Raw genomic sequence first — 12,106 nt, forward strand, 5'->3', positions numbered from 1 at the left:
TTCACCAACCTTGACCATACCCATCATGTAACCACCTTACCCATCCCTCTACCCATCACTATTCCCCTCTCTTCTATCCACCCTTTCACTATCTATCCATCGCATCCATCCTATCTTCATTTAACAACAAAGAACAGAAGGTTATCTGAGCTATGCTGGTGGCTCATGCCTGCGATCCCAGCTTCTCAGGAGGCTGAGATCTGAGGACCACAGTCGGTAGCCTGCCCAGACAGAAAAGTCAATGAGATTCTTATCTCCAATTAACACCCACCCCACCCCACCCCCCCGCAAATAAAGCCAAAAGTAGATGCTCAAGTGGTAGAGCAAAAGTGGTCTTGAGCAAAAACACTCTGGGACAGTACCTAGGTCCTGAGTTCAAGCCCCAGTATTAGTACACACATGTACATGTGCACATGCATGTGTGCATACACACACATACACACACCCCATATTTAGTAATCTCACAGATCTCCTAATCTAATATGAATGAGAAAGGGAAAGTGCTGGGAGAGAAAACTAGTAACAAAATACAATGATCAAGAGTTTGGGTTTCTGTGACCAAGACCAGGGTTCAAATTTTGGCTGTGCTAGTTCCTGCTTCAGAAATAACTTACCAGCTCTACCTTCTTACCTATGAAATGGGAATCATAGCATTCACCTCACGGGATGATCAGTTGAGAATAGACGGAGAGATTCACACCATGCCTGGCACGTTAGTTAACTGTTAGGGAATGTGACAAGTGCTAAAAATAGGTTTCTGTGCAAAGAGCTGTGGGCTCTGGACCAGCAGCCTGAGAAAAGTATCTGAGACTGAGGCCCATCTGACTGCCTTTTGAATATTCCAAAATTCAAGTCATGTCTTGGGAAGGAAGCAAATGCCCAAGCTATGCTTCTGTTCTAATCATGGTTAAGGCAATAGGCTTTGAAGCCAACCCATTAGATGTCTTATGGCCTGTGTGACTTGGGTCAAATCCCATACCTAGTCAGAGCCACAAAATTTTTTCATCTTTAATAGAAGTAATAAAATAAATAAAATAAAAATATAATTAAAAATAAAATAGGATAAAAATGAAAAGAAGTAATAGTTCCCTCTTTTCACGGTTATTGAGAATACTTGCGTGAAAGGCTTAGCATGATATCTAGCGGAAATATTTGATCAATGAACTGCTAGGATTGCTCATAAAGAGACTGTTGTTTGTTTAGTTGTCTTACAAAATGAGGAAACCACCTTAGAGAGCCTTGAAACTTCTCGGCACTGAAATATTGTCATCAGTGACCCTAACCCCAGTTGGGAGAAGTGGAGAGGAAATGTAAGGGTTAATTCCTTTGCAGCTCCATTCAGGTTCCCAGAGCCCAGAGGGGGAGGCCTTGTCAGGAGGAAACTTCTGATTCCTGCTTGCTTCTGAGCCAGAGGAAAGAGGAAGATGACACCCTGCTATTTCAGTGGCAGTGCAGAGGGACAAGCCCAGGCTAATAACCAAAGGACAGCAAAGGCACTGGGAAAGAAATGACAGCCAGAAGGACCAGAATGCCAGAGAGAACAGCCCCCAGGGCATACACCCTTCAACAGCCTTGGTAGCAGGGACTGCATACAGTACAGGCACCCAGAGTACAAAGGATCCCAGACCTGGGGACCCAGAGATATTGTAATGCACTTTAAGAAAGTTAAGAATCCAAGAGAAATGCTACGGTCACAAAGTCCGACTTTAATATGATCACTAGACTAACAGGGAAATGTTAGACCAAGGATTCAAGCTCTGCTCCCAGGAAAGGGAGAGGAAGGAGACAGATTACCATTCATTTCCTAGCAGCTATATACTAAAGACTATGCAGGGCAATTTCAGTATTACTCACTTGATCTTCATGATGATCCCATAAAGCCATTACTAATTATCACCCTCATCTTTCAAGTGGGAAAACCAAGACTCACAAAAACTAAGTAAATTGCTTAAATGCACAAAGCTATGATGATGAAGCAGGGATCTAAATTCAGTTCGGGCCACACAACTTCAGAGTGCATGCGAGCTCTTTCCGTGTAGCTTCTCTGTGTCTAAGGAAAGCCCTTCAAGCTCTCAGCATTCGAGCAAAGGGAAAGAGGCAGCGGGTATTACTGAGACAGAAATTGTGGAGAGAAAGAAATGCTAGCCACTCTCAGGGACTCGGGATCAGAACAAACAGTCTCCTCCACAGTTCTGAAGATTCTGGAGTCAGGAAGAATGCTGAGAAAATCTACAATTGCCAGCAAGCTTTTGCTTCTGTCACCATTTCTCCAGCGCTGGCTTGGGTTACAACTATATCCAGATTCTGTGATATTTTCAAGCCCTTCAGGAGAGCAGTTTAAAGAAAATCTAAGGTCACAAAATCAAGGGCTTAGACCTAAAAAGAAGCTTGACAATACCTAGTTCAACCTTTTACATCACAGATGAGAAAATGGAGACCCCTAGAGGGTGTGTACATACCAGGACAGTTCATGCCTACAGTGAAAGGATAAGGAAAAGAGGTAGAAAGTATCAAAAGTGAATAGTGGCTGATTTTTCTGTCCCACTTGACTAGGGAGCTAGAAGCATTCATATCCATTGATATGCTTGTAAATAATTGACTGTAGGCAGGCACAGGACATAGAAAAAAAGCCCTAGTGTATAGCATTTGCCAATTTCTATGGTGTAAATACTTCTGCCACAGCCGATTTCAAGCAAAATGCCATGTCGATGAATTCAGAGATATACAAAATAATCTCTCCTGAGTGGGCGCTGGAGTGTCATAGCTTTGTTCTTTCTGTTCTGCTGTGTGAGGCCCAGAGGACCCAAAGTTCAAGAGTCATTCTTAGCCTAAACCTTGGCTCTTTTCTAAAGATTGTATGTACACCAGTGTAGAATGATCATTCCTACCAGTAGAAAGAATACTCCTCAAAACACCCAGGAATCACAAGAAATAAGTCTGTTCCCTTTGGAACTGAGAAAAGAGAATGGAGGGAAGTCCCTGAATTTTTTTTTAAAGCATGTGCTGTAACTTACAGATCAAATATTCCAACGAATTGAGCCTATTGAGGAGTGTAGCTTGCTCTTCCCTAATTAATGAAGGTGAGGAAAAGAGGTTGAGGTTAGCAAGAGCTCAGGGTTGCCTTGATGTTTTCCATATTTCTCTACTTCTCACAGCATCCAATCCTTTCCTCCTCTGGGATCCAGCTACCCCAGAACTCAGGACCCTTTTTGGCCCATAGTCTGTCGCCTTTGCCGAAAGATTCCATGTTGTACAACCAACGGAGGTAGTGCAGAATGCCTGTCAAGCTCCAGCCTTGTACCAGGCATGGTGTCAAGAGTGTAAACCCTTCTGTAACCACTGTCTTCTAAGGACATGCGGTATCTTTCCCTTCCTCCCTCTCTCCATCCATCCTTTACCATCAGCCCCTCCCTTCTTCCCTTCCCTCCACTTCTAATTTCCTTCTTTCTTAGGGGCCCTTTATTAAACATCTCCATTTAATAGCTCCAAAAGAGAATGCTTCTGGCCTGAGGGGACACAGCCAGTCAGGAGTAGAATAGCAGATGGGAGTCTCAGTCTTTTACTTGCTCTTCAGCAAGTTATTTTTTTTTTCACTTGTTCAAAGTGATCTTCTTTAAAAAGTGACCGAGTCCTTCATGACAGATTCTCCCTACTCAGGCACACCACCACCCCATTCCTTTCAAAAGACTGGTATTAGGAAGATTTTTCTTTCAATTATACATGCCCAACCTCATTGCAGTCTGATAATATACATGAGTAGGAGTAGGTAGACGATTTATTTATATGCAATTACACGTACCCCTTCAGACTTCTAATCAGAAAACAACAAGGAAAGATTTATTCACTTATTCTAAATGAAGAAACTAAAACAAGTTTTTCCAAGGCAAGAAGGCCTTGAAATGGTCTTCCAATGCTTTCCCAGGAAAGTAGATAAGAAAGGTAGTTGAGTGATTTAACATTCCTTGTGCCCCCCCAGGGAAGGTCCTGAAGCACCCCTAAAATAAAATATTAACTTAGTCAAGGAACAAACAAGAAACTTTCACCAAATTGATAGAGACCTAGCAATACTGCCATTCAGCTGAATATCTATCTACTGTGTTTAAAACAGAAAGATTCTCATAGAGTCACATGGTTCCACAGGGACATTAAAATAAGCAGAAAGTGAGCTCAGCAATCGGCTTTACAAATTGAGCTTGGTTCTCCTGGCAGAAAGGTGAACACGGGTGACTCCAGGTGAGTGGAAGATCGCTGCTCATTTTTTTGATCTAGTTCCTTAGAAGCCAGGATGCGATTTATAGGTCAGCTGGTGAGGTGCTTTGGTTCCCAGCATGGCTTAGACCACTGAGTTGGTGCTTGTCCCAAGCCTGGTAAACTCAGGTTGATTGACAGGGGTGGGTAGGGGTAATTTGAAGTTGATGCCACTGTTCCTTCTCTGTCAATCATTCCAATTCCCTTCCCTCCCTCCAGCCGGTGCCCATTGATGATAACTTCTGTGGCCTGGACATCAACCAGCCTCTTGGAGGTTCAACCCCAGTGGAGGGTCTGACACTGTACACGACCAGCAAGGACCGAATGACCTCTGTGGCCTCCTATGTTTACAATGGCTACAGCGTGGTTTTTGTGGGGACTAAGAGCGGCAAGCTGAAAAAGGTAAGCCTGTGAACCTGGCTGCAGGTACTTTCTAGAAAGTAGCTGCTGATGGAGATTTAACTACAGGCAACCCTTCACTGTCTTGAGGGGAGGGAGGAGAATGGGGAGGTAGACAGGGGTCTTATTTTGTGACTCGTCTTCTGTTTTTTCCAGCCATCAGGATGTCTAGGAAATGCAAACATATTTTAATATTGTCAATCTTCAAGAAATTAGGAAGTTGCCTTGCCTAAATGATTAAAAAAAAACATCATTTCTAAATCCAGTAGACATTAAAAAATATATTGTTTATCTGATGAACCCTCCACATTGCATATTCCCCTGACTAGGACCCACAGAGTTGACTATCATGGTTAAGTCTTCATTGAATTGAAAGAAGCTGATTGGAGCACAGATAGATCTCCATTCCGAGAGCCTAGAACAAGTGTTGAATAGTGTCTGGTGGTATTTGATACTTAGGGGACAGGCCACTCACCTATCTTTTTCACAATCACAGATTCAGCCTTCCCCACCATCTCGCCCAAACCTGAGCTTCTAGAAGGAAGTAGATATCTTCTCTGGTGCCCCTCCCTGGGCATCTCTGCCAGCTGGAGGGAACAGGCTGTCTGGGGCTGGCAGCATGGGAACCCTCTGGCACAGCAGGCTGAAGCCAACAGCTTGTACCTACTTGTCTTGTGCTTAGGGTGTGGAGAGAGAGAGAGAGCACAATCTGGTTCATTATGTGGGATTATAGCAGCTGCATTCTTTCCGGTCCCAGTTAATCCCCTTTTCCCAAGCTGACTCTCCTGCCACCTTGCCATCATCCCAGCACCTGTAGATCCAGGCACAGGCAGACCCCCCTGTATCTCACCCTTTGATGTTGACATCACCCCTAGAGCTCTTTCCTCCTAATCCATTTAGAGCCTTCGCAGGGCTGTTGTTTGGGAATGTAGAGGGAGGGGAGCTGGGAGGCAGCTGAGGAAGAATTTCCATGTTCTTCTTGCACTGACTTAACTGCCTAGGAGGTGAGATCCCCAGGCCTGGGTTTATGATAAGGCGCTGAACCTTCCAGACCTCTTTGCTTCACCAAAAGCTCTTTGACCATATCTTTTTCACTCTTGGGAAAGATCCCTGCTTGCTTCTGTCCCGTGTCTTCCCTTCTTCCTGGAACTGTGGACTCTAGTTTAGTTCCTCTGCACATGGAAGAGAGGGTACGTGTGGTCCTAGCATACTTGCTTTCCCAAAATGGGGAGAGCAAAGAGGCTGTTTGAGGATGGTCCACTAAGGGTGAAAAAGTAGAATGTTCTACTGAAAGCCCAATGCTGGCCACTTTGCTGCACAACCAAGCTCATCACATTCACTTGAGCAAGCGGTACCTGGCACAGGTACAGGCGCATTGGGTCCAGAGATCTGGTGGAGTTAAAAATCCAGCCTATGCAGTCTTTATCAGGCCATAGCCCCTGTGGTTTGGCCACTAAACCAGTGGCTAGGCAGAGCTTTTCTGAATTGTAGCATCAACCACAACAAAGCCAGTGCTCAGTGCCTTCCCCTGACTCTTTTCCTTCTCCTTCAATCATTGGCCCAGGATATCTCCTTTATTTTATGGAAAGTTCTATTAAAGGATTACCATCCTCAATTCTCATCTCGTCTTTTTCTTCTTCCCTAATCCCTTCACCAAGTGTTCACTCATAAAATAGGCCTCAGAAGCATTCTGAAAAATACAACCATCTTCTGAGAACCCTCACCCAATACCCTTCTTTCTCAGCAGGATAACTGGGGCCCAGAGAAGCAAACCAAGACAAGTTGCTTCTTGTTCTGGCCCCCAACTTGGCACCCTTTTTACCTAAAGAAGCAGTGATGGAGCCAGGGGATTGAGACTGAGAATGATCTCCATTCAGGTCCAGGCTTGCTGTAGAGCTATCAAGTTCATCCAGGGGTTAGTGCCTCCATCCTATCCAGGCCAAGAACTGAATGCAGGGAGCAATGTTCTCTGAATGGAAGGACCAATGAGGAGTAAAGGAAGAATGATCTAGCCAGACATCAAAGGGACCCTTCATGCCGACTTCTAGTATCCCTGTTCTCCATGTGTCTCACATGGCACATAGAACGCTGCTTGGCATCTTTCCAAGCCACACACCCAAGCTGGCCAAGTTGTCTCAGCCCTGTAGGAACCCAGGTGGACAAGTCATTGTGAAAGCAAGTCAGCGGGTGCAAGGGGCAAGGTAGGGGTGGGGGCGTGGCTGCCCACAGCTTGTTCCAACCTGCAAGATGTCTACTCTTTCTCACTGTGTGGTGGTTTTTTTTTTTTGGGGGGGGGGGTGGGATGTTTCTATGAGCTCATATGGTAATTCGCCCTTCCTTTCCACCCACACTCCTTTGAGGCACCTAAAATCCACACTCAGATTCCCCCCGGCCTCCTCGCAAGTACCCAGCCACTTGCCCCCACCCTCTGCAGAGAAACAACCCATGAGGAATTTATGGAATGTCCCCAGGAAACCCTACTATGGGCCAGGCCCCATGGTTCTTTCAACACAGGAAGATTTTTTTTTTTTTTTAAAGCTAAGAGTTTGGAGTAAGGGAGGGAAGCTGGGTGCGTCAGAGCTACTCATTTCTTCCCTGCCCGGCCCGGCGTCTGTTAGATTGTTGGGCCCTTATCCACAGTGGTCCTGGAGGAACAGGATGTCCCGGGGGTGCGGGGGGGGGGGGGGAAGTTGAGAGGAAATAGAGTCTCTCCAGAAGTGGTATGACCATGAGGTGTTCTTAGGTTCTGTGTCACAGACTTGCTCATTCACAGGAAGTACAAAGACCAGGCCGCTGCCCTCTGAGCCACAGGCAGGTGGGCAGAACTCACGGGTCAAGTAAGGATAAGACCTCAATGCCCAAGACACTCGGTTCATGCATGGGACTAAGTTCTGTGTTCGTTGTGGTATACGAGAGGCAGAAATTTGCCATAGGATGGAGTAACTTGAGGGAAAGCAGCAGCTGGAATGTGTTCAGTCTCCAAGGCTTTCTTGAGAAGGAAGCGCAATCTGCTTAAAGAGAGGATGGCACAGATTAGATGAGCTGGGAATGAGAGAGAAGAGGAATCTGGATCTCTACTACTACTTCTACTACCACCACCACCACACACACACACACACACACACACACACACACACACCCCTGTAGTACTAGGTCTTGAAGTCAGAGCCTGGGTGCTGTCCTTTTGCTTTTTTCTGCTCAAAGCTGGCACTCTACCACTTGAGCTACCCCTCTACTTATGGCTTTCGGATGGGTAATTGGAGCTACGTGTAGAGACTTGCCTGTCTGGTCTGACTTCATACTGGGATCCTCAGATCTCAGCCTGTGGAATAGCTAGGGTGATGGGCAGGAGTCATTGGTGCCCAGCAGGATTTTGCATCTGGTGTGATCATGCCAGGGAGGCCTAGAGTGCACAGAGGAATGTGGAAGACTTGGGACAGTTGGAGATGAGGGAGAGTCATGTATGGCTCTAAACTCTGAGAGGATGAAATTACTGGGCCCTGGGATTTGAGATGACCACAAGGTCACAGTGAGCTAACTGTATGACACCGCTTCAAGAAAACTAATGAGTTCTCAGGTTAATAGACGAGCAGTTTATCAGATCAGGGTCCTCTGCGACTTCACCTTGTGGTGGAGACACCTTTGCAAGAGTGTTGAGCAAACCTAAGTACGCGGTGTGCAATGGCAGCAAAGGTGTGGTACGCGTGCTATGTGAAGCATATTTTGAAAGGATCTTAACCGAAGGAAAGTGGGACATAAGAGAGCTTTCTTCCGAGAACTTACTGAGCACTTGTGTGACAGGTGCTCCTTTAAGAGCTTTGTACCTATCAACTCATTTACTCTTGACCTAGCACTTACAAAGTTAAGTGCCCTTGTAACCTCCGTTTTACCAATGAAGAAATAGAGGCAAAGGAAGGTAAAGAAATTTGTCCTCAGACACAGAGCAAGTGAATGAAAGCTCCTGGACTTTTCTGAATGATTAGTCATTAAGGCTATGGAAGATAAATTAGACTTATTCATTGTGGCCCCAGAGGTGAGATGGAACAGGGCCAGCACCTAGAAGTTACCACAAAGAAGCTTCCCTCTTCGTGTAAGAGTTTCTATTAGCCAGTCTATCGGTGGATGGAAAGAATCTGCTCAAGAGAGAATGAGCTCCATAGTCATGGAAATAACCATTCAGGAATGCTGCAGGAAGCCTCCTGCCCCAAACCACAAGATCACTTCCGGGATGCCACTAGGTCTCTCCTACAGTGGAGATGGAGAGCAAGGAGGACAGGCAGTGACAGAGAAGGGAAGAGCAAGGCCAGGGCACCCTGGCTGTGAGCCTTGATGTAGAAACAGGGTTGAGCCTGCCCTGAGCATGGCAGAAAGCTCCTCAGGGTCAAAGATCTAGGGCTCAGACAGGGCAGGACAAACACAAAGCTGATGAGTGCAAGTGGCCCGATGTGGGGGAGGGAAGCAGAGTATTCTGGGGCCTGGGAATCACTGACCAGTAGTAATGACATCCAAGCTCTGAGAGACATGCAGCTAGCTATGCCTAAGCACATGGGAGAAAGAGTCGTGAGGAGAACTAGAAACTAAGTTCAGACAATTTCCCAGGTTCCAGGGAGGAGTCAAGGAGTCCATTCAAGCACAAGTCATGGACAGGCAGGGAAGGAGCCATGCTGAACATGAAGAAAACATCAATGAAGATAAGTGGACAGGCTAGCTCTGGTCTGCTTTCCTCCTACCATTTGCAGCTGTTGAAGTTCCTGCCTCTACCTTCATTTCACATCCTTGCAGAACTCCTCCAAGAAGCTGAAAGTAGTGCTCTGTTGTGACTCCCCATCTCCTTGATCCTGGGGAGCTGCTGTTTCTCTGCTCCCTACCCTCCCTAGAAAGCTTCAAACACTGAGCACACACCTCACAGCATCAGATAGAGAAGCAATCACTAAGATATCCACCCCTCTAGACATTCACAGATCCTTCAGAGTGGGGACCTTCTTTTTAGTGGGGTTTTTTTCATTCCCTCCCCTAGTTCCAACACCTCTCACCTATTAGGGGCTCATGAAATTTATTGCAAATGCTCTAGGGTCATACACTAAACCCTGCCCTCAATTGCACTGATTGGAATAGAGACAGATGCCAAGAGTGACTCCTTCTGATGGGGCTGTTTGGCAAGAATGGGGGTCATAATGTGTTGGGCAGGTCAGTTAGGATGGCAGCGGCCTGGGAGTTAAGGAGACAGAATTTCTGATGGGTTACCAGAGAGGGGGATGGGAGAGATGGTATGCTCAGAAACATCAGCTCAGAGGAAGAAAGGGGTAGAATCTACATGGCTGCCCAGGGACTCCTTGAATTGTACATACACCCATCTGCTTCAGCTAGCTCACGCACAGACTGACCTGTAGCAGACCAGCAGGAATGGAGGCCCAGGAAATCACTGTTTCCCCAACAGCCATCCATTGGTAGCATTCCTGGAGACATGTTTGCAAATTTACATAGACTGTCCAAATTCTGGGGAGGGGCCTGGACTCTTTTGGTATTTCCTTTCCTATTAGCGGGTTGTGGCTACTATGAATTTGTGTGTGTGTGTGTGTGTGTGTGTGTGTGTGTGTGTGTGTGTGTATGCGTGCACACACACGCACACATGCACTGGTTCTGGGGCTTGAACTCAAGGCCTGGATACTGTCCCTTAGTTTTTGCATACAAAGGCTGGTGCTCTACCGCTTGAACCAGAGTTCCATTTGAAGCACTTTGCTGGTTAATTGAGGATAAGATCTCCCAGACTTCTCTGCCCAGGAAAAGTGGTGAGAGTCACCCAAGCGCTGCTACTGTGAAATTCTTAAGAGAAATTCTTTCAGCCTCCCCTGAGGGGCACACCAATGCAGAGTCTCCAGTCTTCAACCCACAGGAAGTCTTGATGGCCCCATCCCATTATTCTCTTTGTAATGAAATGACAAATGTAATGAAATGCAAAGCCTGGACAACTGTGAACTATTTGCAGTAGCAGCTTTGACCTCAGAGAGCCCACCAGGAGTCTTTACCCAGCCTGCACATTAGGAGTTCACAAGACACTTTCCCAGGGTCCATTCTGTCTTTCTTGACTATTTCACCTAAGTCCGGAGATTGTCCAAGCTTAGACATTCACCTCAACCCTGCACTGGGCATGTTGGTTTTGGCATTTAGGCTTTTACCCTAAACAACCAGAAGTTCCTAACCTGTGACTTGGCTCCCTTCATTGGGTGGAGCTGCCTTGGCCCACAGAAGGCCGAGTTGGATGAAAAGCTGAGAACCATGCCTTTCGCCTGTGCCAATCCCACCAAACAATGGCCACTCGTTGCTCAAAGTGGAAATGATTCACTCGTGTCTCAGTGTGAACCCTTCAATGAATAAACAGTCTGGGCATAGGGTCCAATTCTAGGAGACCAGAGGAGCTGTCCTGAAACAGATCTGAAAACCCTGGTTCCATCGGGCATCTCTGAGATCGTGGGGAGAAGATGCTCGCTCCCCTTCCTCAGAGCCTACATCATCTCAGAGATGGGGTGGTGGCTGGGTGAGCTCACCGCCACATCCCTGGTAATGAGTTTGGCTCCCTGCCCAGGTTCCTGCCGCCAAACTTGCTGTTTGTTTTGTTGTTTTATAGGCCTCTTGGGTCCCCAGAACTGGTCTTCCAAAACCTGGGAAAAGCTGCTTGACCATGACAGGTGGAGCCTGGGACATTGGTTCCAGAGCCCCACTGACTCCAAGGGCAGAGCCCTGATCTCCTACAGCCATCCCCAAATGGGGTACACTAAAGACTCGTTTATTTGAGCAGCTTCTTATATAATTAAGTCTGAAACCGTTTTTGTTTGAGGCATCTGGCAGAGTGTTCAGCTGGCCGTTTCCCAGTCCAAGAGTGAACCCTGCCGCTCAGGACTTGACTGCAGGGCAGGTGAAATGCGGGGAACTGTGCTTTGGGGACAGAGGGCTGGGGTGAGGGATTCAAGCTCACAGAATCTAGGTGACCCAAATAGGCCAGGAACAGTTTTGTTCAAGAAGGTGAGGTGATCGTATTTAGAGGTCTCATTTTCAGGATAGAGCATCTAGGTATAGGCATGCCCTCCAGAACATTAAGCCTCCCCTTCCTGCAACATGCCTTGCCTTCAAGTGGGAACCAATGTGCACAACAAAACATATCTGAGAACTGGGTCCTGGGGGCTCCTGCATGTAATCCCTAGCTACTCACGAGACTAAGATCTGAAGATCATGATTGGAAGCCAGCCCTGGCCAGAAACATTGAGACTCTTATCTCCGGCTTTCCACCCAAAAGCTGGAAGTAGAGCTGTGGCTCCAAGTGGTAGGATACTATTAGCTTTGCACGAAAAAGCTCATGGACAGCACCCAGGCCCTGAGTTCAAGCCACGGGACTGGCACCAAATATAAAAAAAAATTACTTGCATTAGCTGGAGCTGTTGGCTCACACCTATAATCCTAACTA

At 46.7% G+C, this 12,106-nt stretch overlaps 1 protein-coding gene across 1 annotated transcript in view; it reads left to right on the forward strand.

The window, feature by feature from the left end:
- Plxna2 (plexin A2) overlaps positions 1-12,106 on the forward strand; it is a 215,825-nt gene that overhangs the window by 27,669 nt on the left and 176,050 nt on the right. The window contains exon 5 of the mRNA XM_048356959.1: positions 4,468-4,650. Coding sequence (XP_048212916.1) covers positions 4,468-4,650 — 183 coding nt within the window. The remainder of the gene's footprint in view (positions 1-4,467; positions 4,651-12,106) is intronic.

Source organism: Perognathus longimembris, chromosome 11 (genome assembly GCF_023159225.1).
Source record: "Perognathus longimembris pacificus isolate PPM17 chromosome 11, ASM2315922v1, whole genome shotgun sequence".
NCBI lineage: Eukaryota > Metazoa > Chordata > Mammalia > Rodentia > Heteromyidae > Perognathus > Perognathus longimembris.